Consider the following 21,146-nt stretch of genomic DNA (forward strand, 5'->3'; position numbering starts at 1 on the left):
TTTGGAAAGATTGCCGAATAATGATTTCTGAGATTCCCGGTGCTCGAAGTGGTGTGTTTCCAATTCTTCTTCTCTTGTGCGTGCTCAGATTGTTCAGGCACCGGCACTTTCGGAGAACGTGGCCGCATTTAACCCCGCTGAATTCTGTCAGACTCGGTCATTTTCTAACGCTTTTTCTGCTTCCCGGCGACTTCGGGCTTCTTCGTGCTCTCTGACGCAGGTATAAGGTGAAAATATGAAGGAATGAGACTTTATGCCTTTTTTGCGCAACATCGCTCTGGATCATCTAGATATTTCCACCTATGAGACAGCATCAGCCGTATCACCGTACCGGTGCTCGGATTCCCGGATGTGTTCGAGGATCGATAGAACCTTGAGTGCTTTTAGCATGAAATTTTCGCATTCTCTTAGCTTTGTTTGAACGTTGGAATGTTTGAGAATCAACGCGAAATGTATGCATCGCACGTAGGGCCCAGGGAAATTTGTTTTAGCCCTAGGCAACTGGATAATTGCAGCAACTTTTACCGAGGAAGCTCCTGAGAAAGTTGAAAAATGTTGACTATATACCATCCCTTTCGAACTCTTCAATAGACTTTTTTTCAAAAGTGTGGGCCGCCTATACTTTGTTTCACCATAACTTGGAAAAGGGCAACCGCCACAGCCCCCTCAACTCAATCGGAGAGACGGAGTGAAGGTGTGTGACAAATCTGTGCAAATGAGCACTGTGGTGATATGTTGTCATGTGCCTCTCTCCAACGTACATACTGACTGACCGAGACTGTAGCCTTCAGCAAAATTATTGGTTGGCCTAGTTGGTTAAACATTACGAAAATTAAAAACCGCAAAAGACAAGGACAAGAGGGAGACAACACAGGACAAGCGCTTGTCCTGTGTTGTCTCGCTCTTGTCCTTGTCTTTTGCGCTTTTTAATTTTCGTACTGTAGCCTTCGCTGTTTGCCAAATTGTGATGAAACGGATTACAGTAACTACTTCTTTAATTACCCAAGGCCTTCATACTTTGGGCATTTGTTCGATTAGAATGTTATGTCAGCCATCACTGTGAACTTGGCTCAGCGCCTATTGGACTCGAATGCTGCATTAGCCTTCGACGTGAACCGGGGCCCATTTGTGTGCTTTACGCCGAAAAAAAATTGGTGACAGATGTGTTGCTTGGTGAGGTTTTGCAAAGGGTCTCTTGTGTCATACGTATAGAAAGTGTCCGGCTATATACCAATGCATCCGTACTATTAAACTAGATGCTCAGAGGTGTGTTTGTTTTTCCACTGAACAAGTTGCAGCAATAATTATTTCTTACGAGTGTAATATTTATTTTCGGTAGCTTGGCCCGGTTTGTGCTCATTTATGTCCGTGTGCTCTGATGTTATCATGTGGGTAGCTTTAATTATCCTCTCTGCAATGCCTACAGAGGCCCTTGGAGAAAATAAATTAATAAACAACATTTTCACATCACTGGAGTTGGTTTTCGGATGCGCCACATATTCAGGAGAAGTGGAATGAGTGCAGCCCAATGCTACCAGTCTGCCAGTCTGGTATGTCCCATCAATTAATATTGAGGGGTCAGAGATTCGGGTGCCCTAAAAAGGTCCAGCACGTGCGGTGAACATAATTCTTTGTGTAGAGACTCTGAAGGCGTAAAGGCCAGTGGAAATATGTTATCTGGTTAGTGTATCAAGTATGTTTATTTCCACTTAATTACATAATTATTGATTCTTAGAAAATGGTTCCATAACAAGTTCTTTCTGCGACAGTCTCGTGTCAGGCGTTTAGTCGTAGTACCTGTGCTCCTTGTTGTCGGATGACGCTCCTGGCACGTCGGTGTTCACTTTGGTCGAGTGGCAACTTTGACCGACAGATGCCGTCTTGTAACCATACGTCATGTGCGGCCACTGACATTTGATGCACTGAAGCTGTAGAGCTGGCTTCTAATCCGCTAATTTTCCTAGTACCGTATTTTCCGGATCCGCACTAGAGCAGCACTGCACGGGCCCGGGCCGGGCAACGTACGCTTCAGCCGGGCCCGGGCCGGGCCCGGGCCACACCCGGGACGCATCCGGGCCGTCCGGCCCGGGCCAAGCCCGGGCCACACCTGGGACGAATTGGGGCCATCCGGCTCAGATCCTGCACGGATCTCGGCCGTCCGCATAGAAAGCATAGAAGTTCACTCAATCGCTAAAACAGAAGGGCAATATACATACAGAACACCAACTGAACCGATCGACACCCTAAAACAGGGTCGTTCGGTTTTTTCGCAATTCGACGTTTCTCCGAACCTCCGCACCAGCCCGCGGTCCGGAGGTTCGGGGAAACGCGCCCCTTGAACTTATGTTTATCTTTTACTCTCTTTGCCCGCGCATTCTTTTTCCATGGGTGGGTTGGTGAACACGAGGCCTTTGCTGGGGTCATATCGTTTGGGCGCCCTCGATGTGGGGTTTTCGTGCGTTGCGGTGTCCAAAAACAGGTCGCGTACGGGTCCGTCGACGGTTGACAGTGATTTGTAGGTGCACGTGGCTCTGGACGAATACTGTTCCCGAGCTGTGAGCACAATTGCCGTGGGCGTTGATGGGGACCTCGTGGTGTGGGGTGGGGCTGTGGGCTCCTCTCGGACGATCGTTTGACTTCGGAGAAGTCTGCGAACCGGGCCAGCGATATTGTTTTTCTTAAAATCGTCAGGGGTTCTGGTGGACCGTCTTTGTGCTGTTGTGTATTTCTTTCCCAACGCAAAGAAAAAAAAGAAGAAAAAGCAAGAACCATCTTTGCTGTATTTCTGTCTGTAATGTTGGTGCTTCAAAAATAACTACACCAATGGAAAACTCTCGCCGGCTACACGCTATCGCGGGCCGGGAGGAAGGGGGCACATTGTTCGGCGTTCTGAAACGAGAACGAGCATACTTTCCCACTCTACGTCGTGTGACAGCCCTCTCTGCGTGAACACGTGAACGAAGCCGCCTGATTGGTTAAAGAAGTTTATATGACCGGACCTTGCTTTCACCTATTGGTTTTTTTTTAAAACGAATTGATTCGAGGTGACTGCGACATGACTAATCTTCAGCTACGTCGAGCTGACTTTGCCGCAAGCGGACAATTGAAGTTTTTACGCTGTCTTCAGTTTCCCTTTCGTGAATTTTAAAATGAACGTCGCCAAGTTTTAGGAAATACTTTCATCGGGGCAGCTGAAGCTTGTCACAAAGGAATCCAAACAAAGTGATGTGTGGAAGAAATTTGTGAAATTTCTTGACGCAACCACGTCAGCACCGCTGGGACATATTCAATGCACCCACTGCATCGCATTTTTGAACTACGACGGCACCAAGACTGATAACTCGCATTGGAGCCGGCAGAAATGTAAGTCATCCACTTCTGAGTGTGCGAGTGTTACTTCTTTTTTCGCCACGAAGAAGTCCAGCATTCCTGCGATTGTCAAAAAGAAGTTGACAACGGCCTGCGTTGGCTTATGCGCCAAAGATATGCGGTCATTTGATGTAGTTTATGGAGACGGCTTTGTTCAGCACGCAGACGAACAAATTAGCATTGTCGCCCGTTACGGATACATCTCTGCCAATGACGTTGGCTAACTTGATGGCTTCAAATTACGTAATATGTTTGATATAAGATAATAATGTACTCTTCTAACTGACCAGTCTGTCTATGCTGGAAAAAGCGGTGGAGAAACTGCATCGTGACGTTGCCGGTGGGAGGAGCTTAATCTCCATCGCCAACCAAGTACATCGGAAGAGAACTGCACCGTGACGTGTCCGGTGACGTCGCCGAACAGTGGCGATTGAGTTGAAACTACATCGTTCTTTTTTTCCCTGCAAGGAATTTCGGAGAATCGCCGAGTAGGCTAGCGCACGCCAGCTCGGAGCACGTGGAGCGAAAGCTCGCGCTGCAGAACCCCGGGATCCTGGGTTCAATCCCCGCTCCTGCCCGTTTCGATCTGCTGGATGAGCATCGTACCGGCGTGCGGTCGTGTACTGCGTGATGCACGTTAAAGACTCCGGGCTGGCAGTCGTACTGCACTGGCTAAATTCCTTATCTACAGTGGGTAAAAATGTCGCCGTGTTCAGGCAGACTAACCTCCTGCTGTATAGACAACTAAAGACAAATTTTACTTGTTGACTGTATTTGAGTGCGTTAGTGCAACTTCTCTCGTGCTGCACGAGAAAGAAAAAATGTTCCTTCGGGGGTTAAATTTTCGGTGAAGTAGTAAGCAAAAAAGAAGAAACGAGAATATTTCCCTCAAGTTGGGTTCGTAGTAGAAGAGGAGGAAAAAGAAAATCAGTTGTTAGTCCCACGGTGTGAATGGTCTTTTCTTTATGTGTATGTTTATTCTAGTTCAGCTGGCCTGACCTGAAGTAGCTGCTTTAAAATAAAGCATATCTCGCTCTCTCTCTCTACCTGAAGTATGAACGACTTAGCTCAACTTAAGCCTGTTGCCGTTGCTTGCTTGGCATTTCGCTCAGCCAAATCGCTTATATGGGGTACACTCAAATGAAAACACAATCGTGTTAAATCGTGTAAGAGTATTTAGAATATTTATCGATGACGCCGCTGAACTTGCATCGCTCGAAGGACTTCCTTTTTGTGAGCGCCTTCTCAGCTTGAGTTTGTTGGAAACACAGCCATTTCGATCCGAGGCAATCGATGATAGCGTTGGGCACATCAACAAGTACGAGACTCACAGAGCACTGGAGAACACCAATGTTTTCGTCGCCCCCGACGGTTCCCTGGAAGCCACCAGCGGCGTAAAAGCGTAGAGCTGCGAGGACTTGTTCGACCGTCAACGCACGGGGCCCTTCAAGACAACGCTGGAGCTTTCCGCGAAGCTGGTCACACAGCCAGCGAGTCACCCCTTTGGTCAGCCGGTATTCGCCCACAAATCTCTCATCGCTCGTCTCAAAAGCGCCCGGTGATCTCTAAAAACTCGATCCGCTGGCGAACCCAACAGTAGAGATGCATATGTTAGGGTCGCCATTTTTTTACGATGCAGATTGATCTTTGGCTTCGCATCGACCACTCAGTTAACTGCATCATCAAAGTGCATCGTGACGACATTTTGACGTCACCGCCAACTGCATCATTTTACGAGCATAGCCCGAACTGCATAGGGAAAAACTACATTTCAACGTCATGTCACGTGACCCGAGAAAAGAGCCCATCAGTGCCCGATGCAGTTATCTACATCATTCAGTTTGCGTTCCAGCATAGGTAGACAGAGTCACGTACACAAGCTCATAGCATTCTGAGCTGCTTCAATTCCTAGCACGAGCGCTCGCGCAGCTTGCAAAAGCCATGAACTCGTCGTGTAATATATGTTTAAAGGACAGGCCGAGGGCACCGACGCGGGCTTTTCCGAGCCCATCCTGCCTGTGTTTGGACAAGGAGGTGTGTCCGGCCCTGCGCCAGATCCGAGTGCAGGCTCCAGCAGCCGGGCCGGGCCCTGGCCGGGCCTGAGGTCAGGCGTCAGCAGCCGGGCCGGGCCCAACTAGAGGGGAGTCCCGTCGGGCCGGGCCCGGGTCGGGTAAGGCTGCGTGCCAGCGGGCCCGGGCCGGGCCGGGCTTCAAAAGGTAGGCCCGTGCAGTGCTCTAGTCCGCACCGGTTGTATAGTCCGCAGAGGCGAATTTAATGTCAAAAATGAAAGTTTTTGCTTAGATAGTCCGCACCTGCTGCATAGTCGACACGAAATTCTCATACGCGGCACACCTTGACATATGTATGTTTTCTTAGCTCACAAAAAAAGCCTATAATATACATAAATTATCAATAACATACTCTTTTATTCACAAAATCCGCCCCGTCTCGTCATAATCAACGATATTGAAAAACATAATTCCTGTATAGTCCGCACGCGTAGATAGTCCGCACAGCCAGAAATTTCAACTTTTAAACATGTATAGTCCGCGGACTATAGCCCGGAAAATACGGTAGTTCTCTGCGTCAATGCAGCAAGCTCGGGCATGTAGTGCTTACGTGGCTGTGCCTTTTGCTGTAGTGCTGACTTGATGGTTGGCAACAGGCAAATGTTTGTTTGCTATCCAAGCCATTTCACTTCCATTTCGTAATGGCGATTTTTTCTGCACCCCGCGACCACTGCAACTTGTGTAAGTTTCGTGTGGCAAAGTGAAGTCGGGTGATGCTTGGTGTCCACTTTTGAGAACAACCAACAATTCTATATCTTCAAGTCAGTCAGCGGCATTCTCTGTCAAAGTTGGAAATTGTGTGCTTCATTGCGTGGACACAGATAATTGGTGTCAGCAAACTATTAGGTATTGTCCTTGGACGACAGTCAACACCAAATCAACTGTCCTTGCATTGCCGCTCACCTGCTTTGTCGTGCTTACCTCCCGTCGAGGTGATGGGGATCAGGAGCTTCGGGGTAATGTCAGCACCAGGGGCAAAGGCCGTCGAGGATAATCCTCAATATCCCGCGTACGCTCCTTGAGACGTGGTCGAAGGTCGTTCGGCACAAACTCTTGCAGGCCGATTCATTGGTACGGGCACCTCCAGTAGACATCGTCGGCCTCATGCAGTGGTAGCAGAGTGGTTTTCGGTCGACCATTTGCAGCACCTCCGTTTTCCTCTGTGTACTTTGTTCAGCGAGAACCTACACTGGTTCTTTCCGATGTCAGGAATGCTTCGGCGTTGGGGTGTCTCGTTGAATTGGCATTGAATAACGGGTAGCCGGTGGTGGACGTCGTGACTCTGTGGCTTAAGTCGCCCTCGGTTCGTCAGATGCCACTTTGCTCGAAGAAGTCTTCAGTTGAAATGCCTGTCGAACTTGTTCCGAAACAACCTCGGCAATCAAAATAAAAACCGGGCAACTGATGTCAGAAAGTAGCTTCCTGGTCTCCTCCCGGACAACAATGTGGATGATGTTGCGGATGCCTGGGAGTCTGGCGTCGAAGTTGCAGCTGGATGAATCGAGTGTCGAGACGCTGGGGAGTTGTTCATAGTGACAGGCTCAGGCCTGCAGTGTACATTCAATGTTGGAAGCCTCGGTGATATGAACCCTTCGACTGTTGTCTTGGGGTTGCGGACAAGGCTGCCGAAGGTGCTGTACCTCACATGAGGGGCATGGGTTTATTAGCTTTTCGTCTTCTGTAGCACCAGGGTGTCATGTTGGCCGAAGAAGAAGTGGGAACGGCAGCTGACGGGGAAAAGAGGAGGAAAAAGAAGACAATAGAATAAAGATGGACGTCACGCACAATGACTAGCTACAGCACATGCCTGTCTGTTTTCTATGCAAAACGATAAATTGGCGCAGTCGACAATGAAGCTGGAAACACCACCGCCTTTTCTACCGGCTCCAGGTAAACCGACAATTTCATGGGCAGGATGGTACCCACTGTTCAAGACCTTCATGGTGGCGAGCGGAGCGACTACTTATCCAGACGACAGGAAAAAGGCAATACTACTCGACTGCCTTGTAGTGAAGGGTCAGCGAGTATACCGTTCTCTACCTGCTACCACACAAGACACTCAACCATCGACTTCGGTGGACAGTGCTTCCACTACAGAGGTATTCGACGACACGGTACGTACGCTGAGCAAATTCTTCACGCCAGCCGTCAACAAGACCGTCGAACAGTTTCGTTTCCGTCAAAGGGCACAACTACCGGGAGAAACGGTCGAAGAGTATGTCGCGACATTACGGAACCTGGCCAAGACATGCAAGTTTGAAGGGCTCGCGAAAGATTTAATATGTGACCAGCTAGTAGAGAAAACCAGCAGCAAGGAAGTGCGAGAGAGGCTTTTGCTCAAGCCAGAATTAACACTGGACACAGCACTCGTCATTGCTAGACAAAAGGAACAAGCCCTGTGCGAGTCTAAGCTACTAAACTAAGACAAGAAAGTCGCAAGCACTTCTGAGGTTGCAGCTCTTACAAGTACTGCGAATTCTCCAAAACAAGATCAGAGGTGCTACAGATGCGGATCTTCGGCTCACCTAGCTGACAATACTTCATGTGCAGCGTGAACGAAGATATGCAAGAAATGTGGTACACGCTGTCATTTCGCGTCAGTATGCAGGAAATCAACTACAGCGAAGACCGCGTCTTCCGTCAAGGCCAAAGGGCTAATGAACATCAAGGGACTTCCGGACACCTTGTACTGCGAGGTGGTCATCGCTGGAGTACCGGTAAAATTGCAAGTGGACACCGGATCGCCTGTTTCCATCATATCTTCGTGAAAGTGCACGTTTACGCCGGAACAATTTGGGAAGCACCACAGCATCACCTAAAGCATGGCACAGGAACTACCAGCTTGAAAGCAGCTCTTTGGTACGCCGCACACCTGTCCTCCGTGAAACTGCACGTCTACGCCGGAACAATTTGGGAAGCAGCGCAGCATCATTTAGCGCGGCACGGGAACTACCAGCTTCAAGGCAGCTCTCCGGTGCGCCGCACAACCAAAGTGAGCCTTCGGTCATTTGAACGAAGCTGCACCACGATTGCACACTGCCAAGCACGACTAACGCAATTTCCGTCGCTAAACTGTATCCAAATATATTGCACACGCTTCACTGCAGACCTCGAAGATTCCGATGGTCAACGAGAGCACAAAAACGTCGCCTTAAATTTTATCCTAGTGGTATCCGAATCAGTCCGAGGCCCGAGAAACGTTAGGCAGATTGTCTCTTCCGTCCCAATATCACCGTCGGTCACCAACGAAATGCACACCGTTCCTCTGCATTTTCACGTTATACCAACGTCAGACACTACGCTGAACTCTGAAGTCGCTTTTGAGTTTTGACTGGCCTCATACGACGGCTTCCGCGTCTGAAATCAACTCGCCGAGACGAACGACAACCAACAAACCATACGACAAGCTCCGGCCCAGCTGGGGCCAGCCGCTGCATAGGCGCTGCCATCTTTAATGTGACGTCACGTATTTGGTTTGGTCATGTGACGAGTGGTCAAATTTGCGTACAATGACAGCCCGCCTTATGGGGGTCACTTTCGAGTGCAGACCGGAACCCCGGTTTATCGCTCTAAGCCCCTCTACCTCGTTGTCGTCGCTACACGCTCAACTTCCCTTTCGTCTGCTATGCACCGATCAACGTTACTAGATTACCTCAGTTCTGGAACTCCCGCGGAAGGGGGTACCCCCCCCCCCCCCCCCCCCCCGTCACTCGCTTCAGTCCGCTTGCCGTAAAGTCCCTGCATCTGGGAAAAGTGGCGCATTCTCTTTCCTTCTCCTCTAAAAACCCTCCTCACCCCACCCTTAACTTCCGGTTTGCGACGGAGGCGCCCTCTCGAATTTCCCAAGCGTCTCGACGTCTCGGTCAGCTGAAGCGGTCGAGGTGCCGATCGTGTGGACTTTTCTCGTCAGACAAGTGTGGCAATGACCTCATTTAGAGCGCGCCTTCGTATAGGACCGTCCTGGAGCCACTCTAGATCTGTTCGTCCAACCGCGGATCCCAAAAATGCTTTGGCTAATCGTCCCTACCGAGTTGCATTAGGTCAGTGCAGACTTGTACCGTACGCATTACAAGTAATCAAATTACTTGTAATCGATTACTTTACGGAGTAATTTTGTAATCAATTGATTACTTTTATTAGGCAGTAATCACAAGAGTAATCTGATTACTTTTTGAAGTAATAAAATTACTTGTAATCGCTACAATTTGTCCACGCGACCCCCTCCCCCCCCCCGGCACACAACTTTTTTTATGAAAGGACAAAAATTAATTCTTTTTTTTTTTTTCGAACGGAAAAAAAGAAAGATTTTTGCGGAGCTGTAGAAAACGAGGTCAATCTCTTTCTATGTACAGTTTCTGTGGAATGTCCGTTTTTTTGTTTTTTTTTCGAGCAGGGACTGGGAGTGGGAAGCCCCAGGAGAGCCACAGTGCGTGACAAAGGCAATTCAGGGCGAAGTTTGAGGAAGCAGAATGTAGCTTTGTGAGTCCTCAGTTCAAACTAGCCCCCTCATGCACACACACACAGAAATGAAAAAAATAAAAAAATCCTGCTTAGGGTACCTACTCGCAGCCGATAGGAGAACCAGAACCGAAGAATGCCTAAAGCGGATGCAAAATATAACAAAGGCAGATGAAATATTTCCCCATTTCCCCTACGTGGTCTTTGTGACAAGCAATGTTTCGAGTTGAGAAGTGGTCGGGGCGATCTCTTCCGCTAATGGATACTACACATGATCCGTTTCAAACCCTGGAGCTCCTGCTCTTTTGTATAACATGCGAGCTCATTCACATGTGAATAGTAAAATGAGCGGCAACCCTTGCTCAAAATCTTTGAGCGACAACCCTTGCTCAAGTTTAACAAGATCTAGAACCCCCTCCGCACCCCCCCCCCCCCCCCCCCCACTCACACACACACTGGCGAACGCCCAAATCATTAAACGCTTTCAAACGAATTCTATGCTTGTGTCCGCATTGTGAAGGTGCAACGACCATGAAGAGGGAGCCAGTTTTTCTTTTTCAATATTTGTGCAAATATAGGTTGGAAATAGTTTATTGTTATGAGCGCTAAAGATGTGTCTTCACACAATAAAGTAATCGGAAAAGTAACGATTACTTCTTTAAGTAATGTCCAATTACTTTTGCCGTCGAGTAATCAAGTAATCTAATCGAATACTTTTTAGCCAAGAGTAATAGTAATTGTAATCGATTACTTTTTTTAAGTAACGTGTACAAGACTGGGTCAGTGTCTCGTGAGTGTTCGGCTTCACAGTTGGAGCGGGCGAGTTGCCGATCGCGTGGACTTTTCTTTTCATACAAGTGTGGCAATGACCTCATTTAGAGCCCGCATTCGCATCCGACTGTCCTGAAGTCACTCTAAGATCTGTTCGTCCAACTGTGCATCCCGAAAGTACTTTGGATAATTGTCCCTACCGAGTTGCATTAGGTCAGTGTCTCAAGAGTGTTCGGCTTCACAGGAATTGCAAGTAGTATTTAATCATCATATAAAACCGCCAAATTGCAGTTTTATTCTCCACGATTTCAAATGGTTCACTACTTTTTAATGCGTGTCCTTGTAGAGCTTTCGGGAGGGTTTGGCCTACGGGCGCTAAAAACAATTTGGCGGTTTAGAAAGCAAGATACTATTTTCTTTCTAATCGGGGAAGTGTCGATGTGGTTGACGCTAAGCTAGCACTTTTAAGCTGCCTGCAGTACTAGTAATGATAAAAATCGCTACGTATTTCTGTGCATGCTGTAAAAATTTGCGACACCCCGGGCCTTTTGCTACGGGGCTACGCGGTGCCGCTGCTTTTCCGAGCGTATAATAAATACTGTTATTGGTATTTTATTTGATGAAACCGTTTTTAGAAATGAAAACTCCGTTTTCGTCCAGTTTTGTTGCTCCGTAATTTTATCAGTGTCTGTATCTCTTCTGTTATTCGTTCATACTAAAAAAATCCAGGTTTAATTACGATTTACGCTGCTTTTAGGATCCTGGGCCAGCGTCCTGGTGCGGACTTGGAAACTAGCGTTCGGTTTCAGCACCTAGTTCTCGAGTCAAGCAATTGCTGGTTATTTCAGTAAAAGGGAATGAGGCAAAAATAATTCAAATCACATCCAGAGAACAATGTAAAATAAGCGAATGCGAGATCAAAATCTTCATGAAAATACACAAGCACAGATGATAAAAAGAACAAAATCAAAGTCACAATTTTATTTATTTCACAAAACTTCCAGCCAAGTAAAAGGCCACGGCAGGAGCATTCACTACAAGTAGAACACATGCTGAGTACATAACAAAAATATATCACAGAATAAAAAAAAAAGAGATAAATGACACGGAGACACACTATACACAATCAAAATGCTTTCTTAACACTTCACAAATGTGCGGGTAGCTTTACTGACCAGGTGCAGTCACTTTTACATATAAAATACTTCTAAAGCCCTTACACCTTCTAATGCTGTTACTGGTACGGTGCACCTGTACACAATAAATTGTACAAACCACATGGAATTAAACATTGAGCTGCTTGATGAGACGGGTATGCAGGTATCCGACTTCAGATGCATACTTAAGATAAGGATGCACGAGTGTGTTATATGCTGCAAGTTTGGCTCACCTTGTATGCTAAAGAATCCATCAGCTTGTGCATTATGTCTGACACAAACTTGAAGTCCTGTAGATGCCAATGAATTGTGCATTCTACAGGTATTGAAACCAAGGGAAACACAAGAAAGATGAATCTTAAAAATATTCTCGGGGATCCCTTTACTACATGCAGTCCCCTTCATAGTGGACTTTTTGAGACACTTAAGTTGATCTGCAACGAGAAAGCGCTTAAGTCCAACTTGTACAAAGTTCTCTTCACGTTGCAACTGATACTCTTGTCATTGCGCCAATATCAGTTTTATCTGGATTGAATATAGTTCTTTGTAGCTCTTTGTTATTCATCAGTGCACCAGAAAAACTGAGCTTCTAATGATACTGCCTGATACCAAGTGTAAACAATGTGCCTGAAAAAGAAAAAAAAAACTATTATTACTTTAGTCTTGTTAAGTGGCTAACAGTGAGACTATAAGATAGGATGTAAGTAACAGTGTGTAACTGTCTGCACTCTGCCAGGAAATAAACAAAGGCCGAAAATGAAAACTTATTAGCTGTTGCTGCGGCGATCTGTCCAGGACAAGCTGAAGAAGCAAGGGCCTGTAGGCGCTGCTCAGAGCTTGCTCGGGCAGCCATGGGACGGCACACTTTCTAGAATGAATAAATGAACGGAGACAGCAGTCCTTGTACGTGTGCCTCGGTCGACCAGGATAAAGTATCATTGTGCTAAGCTCACCAGCAGCTGTGGGGGGTTGGCGAACCGCGCTGCTCTGGGGAAGCTGGGAAAGTTAGGTTCGGTACAGCACTGCTTAAAACTTGATGGGGGGCCTCAGGAGGACACACTTGCCTAGAATCAACAAAGACGGCACAAGTGGTAAGTGAGCCTCAGTTGACCTGGAAAGAGTATCAGACTGCCAAACTCAACAACAGCTGTGGTCACTGCGGCAGATTGCCCCGAGGGAAAAGCTCCGCTTGGACCTTGCTGGGGGCCCTCGGGAGTACACACACTCCTAGAATGGACAGAGATGGCACTAGTGCTAGATAGGCCTCGGTCGACCACGAAACAGTATCGGACAGCCAAACTAAAGAGCAGCTGCGGTTGCTGCAGCAGTCTGTCCTGGGGATGTTTCAGTACTGTGGGAACTACCTTGTGGTGTACTATCCAAGTTTTGCTGGGGGTGCCTCGGGGACTTTAGGGAGGCAAACCAAAACAAGCAAATGGAACTGCATTTTGTAAAAGAGACACCCAAAATAATCAGTTTGTGCATTGAATTTGTATCATAAAACTGATGCAACGTGTCTCACTAGAAAAAAAAAATATATATATATATATATAGGGTGTTTTATTTTAAGCTTAACAGATTTGTTTAAAAAGGCCGTGAAAGTTACACTTATGCCGGTTGTGGAGGTCAGTTATACGGCCAGGGGGACATATTATAGGGGGATAATCGTAACGATCAGTCGTCTAATTAATTAAAATTCGTTAATTAACTTTTTAATTAATGAAAATAGACATATGGTTCCAATTAGTAACTTGCTCAGCGTCATCGAAAACCACTAAATCAGTCATTTTCAGAAAGACTTTGAGTGCGTGAGAAGCGCAGAAGTGCGCTAAAGTTACCGCTCGTGGAGCAGGTACAAGGCTGGGGCTAGATAAGAGACGGAAAAATCGCGCGGGCGCCTTATCGCAACCGCTAGCTTTGTACCTGCTCCACGAGTGGTAACTTTAGTGCACTACTACGCCTCTCACGCACTCAAAGTCTTTCTGAAAATTACTGATTTAGTGGTTTTCGATGACGCTGAGCAAGTTTGTAATTGGAACCATATGTCTATTTTCATGAATTAAAAAGTTAATTAACAAATTTTAATTAATTATCTGACTGATCGTTACGATTAGCCCCCTATAATATGTCCCCCTGGCCGTATAACTCACCTCCACAAGCGCCATAAGTGTAACTTTCATGGCTTTTTTAAACAAATCTGTTAAGCTTAAAAAAAAACACCCTATTTATATATATATATATATATTGTGAGACGTTGTATATAGCATTTACATTTCCAGTTCCCTTGCAGTGGTGGTTTACTCTCATGGTGGAAGGTAACGAAAAAAGAAATGTTTGGGAGAGCATCTTTCCTCAATTTCTTGCTCTCCTTTGTTTTGCATGATTAGCGCTTTGAATTGGTCGATACTGAAGTGGTCCTGTAGTAGACTGAAGATATCGTACTTTAGTCGAGAGCACATCGTGTAACGCCACCTCAAACGCCCGTTTCTGCAGATCCTAGGTTAGCCTACCAAAGAACTGCACGTGAAGTTTGCGCGCTGTGAAAGCTGCTGGCGCGAGTGTGGGGTTGATTTGAAATGTTTTATTTGCTTGCGTTTTTCGTTTCAGCAAGACTACGAGCGAAGGAGACCCTATTGACGCTACGAGAGCGAGCGCACTTTGAGCGGGCTAAGCACATACGCTCGTCCAGTAAGAGCGTCGTCAGAGAAAACATACTGCTTGCCGCACTGGCTGGATACAGGCCAAGGCTCGGGTCCGTAGCTGCGGCAGCGTTGCAAGCTATGTGTGCGAAACGAAGTATGATCCGCGAGCACGTATACGCAACACTTGCCGAGAGTGCGTACTCGGCACGCACCCGTAATTTGGAGCGACGCCGATGCCACAAGCACGAGCAGGAGCAGGCCGTTTGAACGACTTAAGGCCCCGACGCACAGTTGCGTTTGAGAGCGTTTCACTGCGTTGCGACTACGAAAACGCAGGACATCCATACTTATTTTACCGCGTGCCAAGCAATCCCTTGAATTGGATTCCACGCTTCATACGAAGCACATATATGCCGGTGACTCACTTTCGTTTCTCGACGCGGCAGTCAAACGCTCTCAAACGCAACTGTGCGTAGGGGATTTTACTTCCACGGCACGAGCGTACGTGCATGCAGAGTTGGCAGTGATGTGCTCGCTATTACATCGCTCGCGTTTACGGTGGAATGAAATGCATAACTCACTCTAAGCAGCTGTCTTTTGCATGCTAATGAGTATACAGAGCACCTACCTCGCATAACTTTACGGCTCCCGTCGGGTCGAAATCTTTTCGACCGATTCGGTGAAGCAAGATTTTCCTTTGAGGTTCATTTTCCGTTTCAGAGAGAACACTGAAAAGCTTTCCGGTCGACTTTTCTACGGGCGCAGCAGCCCGCTAGCTGCGGCGTAGCAACATCTTGGGAAATTCATGACGACCGAAAGCCAGATGTCACGTGACGACTGGCCAATAGTGTGCGCGGCGGCTAGTTCAAAGAATGGCGCCACTTTTCGCAGGATGGAGGGGCTTTAGCTTACCGCAGAGCCGTGTATTGGGAGAGTTTGGCCAATAGGCGGAGCAAAAGCCGCCGCCAGCGCCGAATATTCCCCCCACGCTTAGAGCGTAAACTAAATTTGTGACACGGCGTTAATCAATCAGGAGACCGCGACGTCACAATATTGCAAACGACATTTAAAGCGTGAAATAGAAGCGTTCAATCTCGGCCACTCTCTACTCCATCTCGCAAATGTCGGCAGTGAAGACAAAGGCACAGGCGCGTGAGCCTAGCTCAGCAAAACGCTTTTCTTTGTACAAGAACTCATGCATAGGAGGCACTTTCCAAAGCCACGTGCTCGTGCTTATGCCTTTGTCTGCACTGCTGATGTGTGTTCGCTCTGGGCCGGCTTGCTAAAACAGCGTCCTGAGACTGGCTGAAAGAAAACAGTGCAAAGAGTGGGGCGCGCGGGCGTCTTGAGGCGCGGAGTCCCGCTCGGCTCACGCGCTGGCTTTGGCAGTGCTTTCTTTCCCCGTCTCAGCTGAGACGCTGTTTCTATACTCCGTTTCACACTTAGCGTGCAACGCTGCCAAAGCTACTGGCGCGAGCGCGTGGCTTCATCTATGGTTTTGTTTGCGCGAGAACGCGTGCAAATGATCAACGAGATCAAGCCCCATGCTAGCGCCAAAAGCTTTGACAGCGTTGCACGCTAAGTGTGAAACAGAGTATAGCAAGTGGGCCCTGGTTTGGAGCGCACGTTCGTTTATTCTACACTTGAATATCGGCGTGACTAAAACCTCACATGCCCAAAGTTTTCAGTCACCGAGAGCTATACCTTTTCAGTCTAGCGACGCTAAAACGGCTTAAATTAGTCGTGTCACAAATTTAGAGCACACGACCACCGCTAGGGGCTGTTTCGCGGCCTGTGGTTGGCCCCGAGGTGCTCGCCTATTCAAACCAATGTATGGCCAAACTCTCTCAATAAACAGCTCTGGCTTGCCGTCGTTCGACGCCCTATCTAGATTTTCGTTTCATAACTGTGCGTTCCAAAGAGCAGAGTTGAAGCGCCATCTAGGCGCCGTGCTTCGAAACGTACGTATTCCATAGAATTGCATAGAATACACTGCACTTACCAAAGCAGCCGTTCGGCGCGTCGAGCGACGCCAGGCGAGTCGTGGTGGGTGAAGGGGGGAGGGGGGCACTGTTGGGGCTTGCACAGTCTATGAGCAGTTCCGTAACTGAGCAAATCTAATAACGTTGGCACCAACTCAACCCTCTTACGTCACGTCACTGCGGTGGCGCTGCTGTCGGTACTGCGGATGCGCGGATGCTTCATTTCACGCGAATATAGTTTCTGCGCACGCGCAGTGCCCGCACTTGCTGGGGCACATGAGGGCTTGTTCTGTAAACAATGTGCTGCCATCTTTGTCTGTTGGGCTGTGAAACATTTTCTGGGCATGCGCTGTAGCTCTGTTGTGCCGTATATCGGACGCTGCGCATGCACTTACAGCTCAGTGACTCAGCACTTTTCGCGCAAAGTTCTATGACCGACTTAATTTTTCGCGCACAGGAATTGTGCCGTGTTCCGGCGCCTTCTCCTGCGCGTGATATTGTTACAAAAATGCTAGGATTTTTTTTTTTGTGATCTTACAATATAATGACTCCTAACTGGTGCTCTCAATTTCGAGAGTAAATGCTACTGTACCCATACACTTTTTGGTTAAGAGTGATGTTAACGGTTTTCAGGCTCGTTTCAAATAAGACCCCGTATTCGTGTATCTTCGTAGTTTTAGTTTTAGCAACCACGCTTGATATGACTTTGTTTCTACTTCCAGGAAGAAACGGATTACTCCGAATGATCGAAAGGTTCGGTATCTCATTCTGATGCTATCTCCTAGTTTTTACCGTATTTGCTTTTACTTGGTTCGTATCGCTATCTCGTGACCCTTCGAAAGATATGCAATCTACTTGGTCACCCACTCGACAATCTTGCCGATGTAATCCTATGCAATCCACCATAAAGTATAATAATGAAGCACCATTTTATAAAGTCTGATCTCTGATAAAATATACTCTGAATTTCTCTAATATCATGGAATCAACGACATTGATGGTGTAACGTTCACTTTGAACGGTGAACGTTACACAGTTAATACCGTTGTATCAAGGAATGTAAAGAGGACAGTTTTGGGTTAAAATGCATTGAATTGTAGTTATGTGAAATAAATGATAAATTTTGCAAACTTCCTTTACGCTCTTTGTGAAATACTGCTGACGTAGAAGACTTTATATAATACAAGACACTTAACATCACGCAAGTATTAAAAACGTCAAGCGATACTGCAATTAATCAAATAATTTTGGGTATTATGTATCACATTTTCAATATATTTTAGTCTTTAATGATGCAACTTTGTACCTGAAGTTTTTCTTAAATTTTCAATGCCAGCCGTATCACTAAGGATGATGTTTTTTTTCTGTGAATACGCAAGGAAATAAAAAATTACACTTCGGAGTAAGGTAATTAAGTGGGGTATACCACGGAACATCTACTAGATTTAGTTTTCATTTTCCAGCGTCTCGAAAATATTAAACACTCTTGTACGGTTGAAGAAGCAACATCCAATCACGAAGTCATTCTTGCTGAGTTTCGCATTGTCCATAACAGGCTTAACAGGCTTAAGCTGAGCTAGTTGGTTCATACTTGAGGTAAGGCCAGTTGAAATAGAATAAACAGACCAGCGGTGTGTATGGTCTTTTCTTTATGTTTATGTTTATTCTAGTTCAGCTGGACTTACCCGAAGAACTACCTTTAACATTGTCCCACTAACTGTACAGGAACGCCGTACTCTCTAGCCGCCTCGGTGGCTCCGAGGCGAGAGCGCCGGCCTACGGATCCCCAGGTGGCGGGTTCGAATCCCGACCGAGGTGCCCGCAATATGGCGGAGGCTCATTGCGGAGAAGGCGCCGTGTAACCGAGCTTTCGGTTGCACGTCAAAAGATCCCCAGGTGGTCGAAATTAATCCTCAGTCCTCCGCTGGGGCGTGCCAGATGCCCGTCGTAGGTTTGGCACGTAAAACCCCCAAATTTGACTTTTTTCGTACTCTCTGGTATCACGAGTTTTCGAGAGCGAATGATGACTGTGTCCCAGAGTTGCTAGAAACTTGTTTCGATGAATTCACAAAAATTAATTTTCCTCCTGGCACCGATATTTATATGTTGTGGAATATGTTTGAGGTAAAGGAATACTTACATGGCGTTGTACTTATGGTAAAGAAACGTTCTAAAAAGTAAAACCCATGGATTCAAAGTGAAATTATTCATCTTAAACGATAAATTTCACGAACTCGGAAATCAAGTGCGAAAATACTTCGCTCATTCTTGAGAAGCTTGAGTAAAACTTTGGGTCTCAGATACGTAAGGCTAAGTTCGTCTGCTACAACTTCACCCTTCACAACTTCTTAAAGTGTGAATCGCTAAAAGTTTAAAGACACTTATCTTCTGAAGGTGCCCATATTGCTAAAATGCATGTAAATGACGGAATTATCTCCGATTCTGTACTAATGGCATCGTGGTTTAGTCACTTTTTGGCTCCGTTTTCATCGAGGATAGTGGCGCTTGTCTGGCCGCTTCGCTGTTTACTGATTACGGCATTCATGACATTAAAGTAATCAACGAAGGTATTTTATCTCTTTCGCTTAACTTCGATGATAAAAAGTCACAGGGCTCTGATAACATTCCTGAAACACTTTTAAAACTATAGGCCGAATGCTGTTCAAGTTTTTTTTATTTTTTATTATTATTCTCGCGATTCTTATCAGATGTAGCTGTTCCCGATTAGTGGAAAGCTGCAAAGGCAAATGTTTACAGATCGGGGGATCCGTTATCACTGAAAACATTAGGTGTCTACATAATTTTTTGTCGTCATGTGCTAAGACTCTTGAACATATTCTGCTTAAGCATATATATATATATATTTTCCTGAAACCGAGAATTTCTTTTGCCTTGCATGAATTCCGGCTCGGCCTTTCAACAGCTACGCAGCTGGTTAAAATGATGCATCATATTGCTATAAAGTACTAGACCGAGAAGGACAAGATGATATTATATTTTTCGATTACTCGAAAGCGTTCAACCGGCTTTCTCACCCTAAACTACTGTTAAAACTTGCACTTATCCTAAACATTCAAAAATGACTTCATGGCTTGAAGATCACTTAACGGCTCGTCGATGTTTCGTTTCTTTGGGTGGGGCCTGTTCTGAGCCGGCTGACATTTTGTCAGGAGTCCCCCGGGGCTCTATCTTTGGACCACTTTTATTTCTTATCTTTACTAATGAGGTTCAAAGCTTCGTTGGTGTCGACACGAGGTTGTATGCTGATGACCGTACTTTGTCTTAATTAAACACCGTAAACGATCAGCGGTTACTTAACCGCTCTCTAGAACGGCTGTCCGAGTGGTACTCGGCCTGGCAGTTGCCACTCAATATTTAAAAAAAAGTGTTCCAATTACATTTTATAGAAACGTTTCGACATTTAGTTCGTCTATGTTAAAAATAAATTTTCTGCAAATTGTCGCCACGTACTAATACCCGGCAGTGTTGTTTTCGACCGATTTAAAGTAGAATGTACTCGTTGAATATGTTGTTCGCAAAGCTTACGGCAAACTTTGATACATAAAGCGTAATTTAATGCACAGTTATTTTGATATAAAACTCATTGCTATGATGAAACCTCTTTTAGAGTATGCTTCGCAAGCTTTGGATCCACACATAGCTACTAACATTCACAAATCAGAGAAGGTGCACATATTTGCATCGCGCTTCATATACAACAAATACAACCAAAACGAATCTGTTGCCCACTTTATAAAATCGCTCAAATTGATTTTTTATCGACTGGGCGTCGTAGAGCGGGACTATAATTTTTATACTGTATGTTAAACGGTGACTTTAGTATAGACACTACAATGTATTGCATTCCCAGACTTGTTCGTGCCACAAGAAATCTTCATAATAGGAGTAGTGTAACATCGAGGGATGGAATAGACTTTCTGAAGCATAGAGGTATTATAATGTACGCTGGACGTTCAACTGGTGCTAGTGTGCTGTGGTAAATTGAAGCCGACAGCAACTAGTCGGAAATTGACTTCCGGTAATACATTTCTGTGGGGAAAAAGCGAGCGCATTTTTTCTATGCGCTTGATTATAAGAGCAAATATCACGAATACTTCATACGTACTATAGTAGATTGGAACATTTCTCAGTCATGCAGCGAAAATAATTGGTCAGTTGTGGCGTTTTTCTTTCAAATTCGCGACATTAAAAACGCTGATAAAACGGCTTCGTACATGTCAACGTTACTAAAAGAACTCGGTTGGGGAACTGCCATGGAGCCTGCTCTGAAGAAGTGGCACCGATCCGTACTCGAGAACCGAACTCATGGCGATCGCAACGCCGCCATTTCTCCAGCCGCGGCCACTCGGGAAACTGCACGGCAGCTTGTAATGGTTCGGGAGTATCGCATTCGATAGCGTCCACTGTTACTGTGCTATTTTGGCTTTAATCTGCCATTTTGGTGCCAAAATATATACAGTGGAAGGGGGCTGCCAAACCGTGTCTCCTAATCGGACGCGCCGCGATTATTTACCGAAGTTAGGACGCACCCAGGTCAGGACGCCTACCGGTGAGACGCGGCTGTATAAAGACATTATTTGTGCCGAAAAACCCTGTAAACTAAAATTGTATGCAAACATCACGCTCCCCTGTCATTTTCTACAAATCTCCAATAAAAGTTCGGGGGGATCGGTGGCC

The 21,146-nt window shown here is 46.3% G+C and overlaps 2 protein-coding genes across 2 annotated transcripts in view; both read left to right on the top strand.

Moving 5' to 3' along the window:
* Positions 1–21,146, top strand: part of LOC8040254 (solute carrier organic anion transporter family member 5A1) — a 667,105-nt gene that overhangs the window by 286,411 nt on the left and 359,548 nt on the right. The window lies entirely within an intron of this gene.
* LOC121836561 overlaps positions 1–21,146 on the top strand; it is a 31,509-nt gene that overhangs the window by 7,916 nt on the left and 2,447 nt on the right. Inside the window, exon 4 of the mRNA XM_042291489.1 lies at positions 17,171–17,258. Coding sequence (XP_042147423.1) covers positions 17,171–17,258 — 88 coding nt within the window. The remainder of the gene's footprint in view (positions 1–17,170; positions 17,259–21,146) is intronic.

This window comes from Ixodes scapularis, unplaced genomic scaffold (assembly GCF_016920785.2).
Source record: "Ixodes scapularis isolate PalLabHiFi unplaced genomic scaffold, ASM1692078v2 PGA_scaffold2__306_contigs__length_199485367, whole genome shotgun sequence".
NCBI classification, from domain to species: Eukaryota; Metazoa; Arthropoda; class Arachnida; order Ixodida; family Ixodidae; genus Ixodes; species Ixodes scapularis.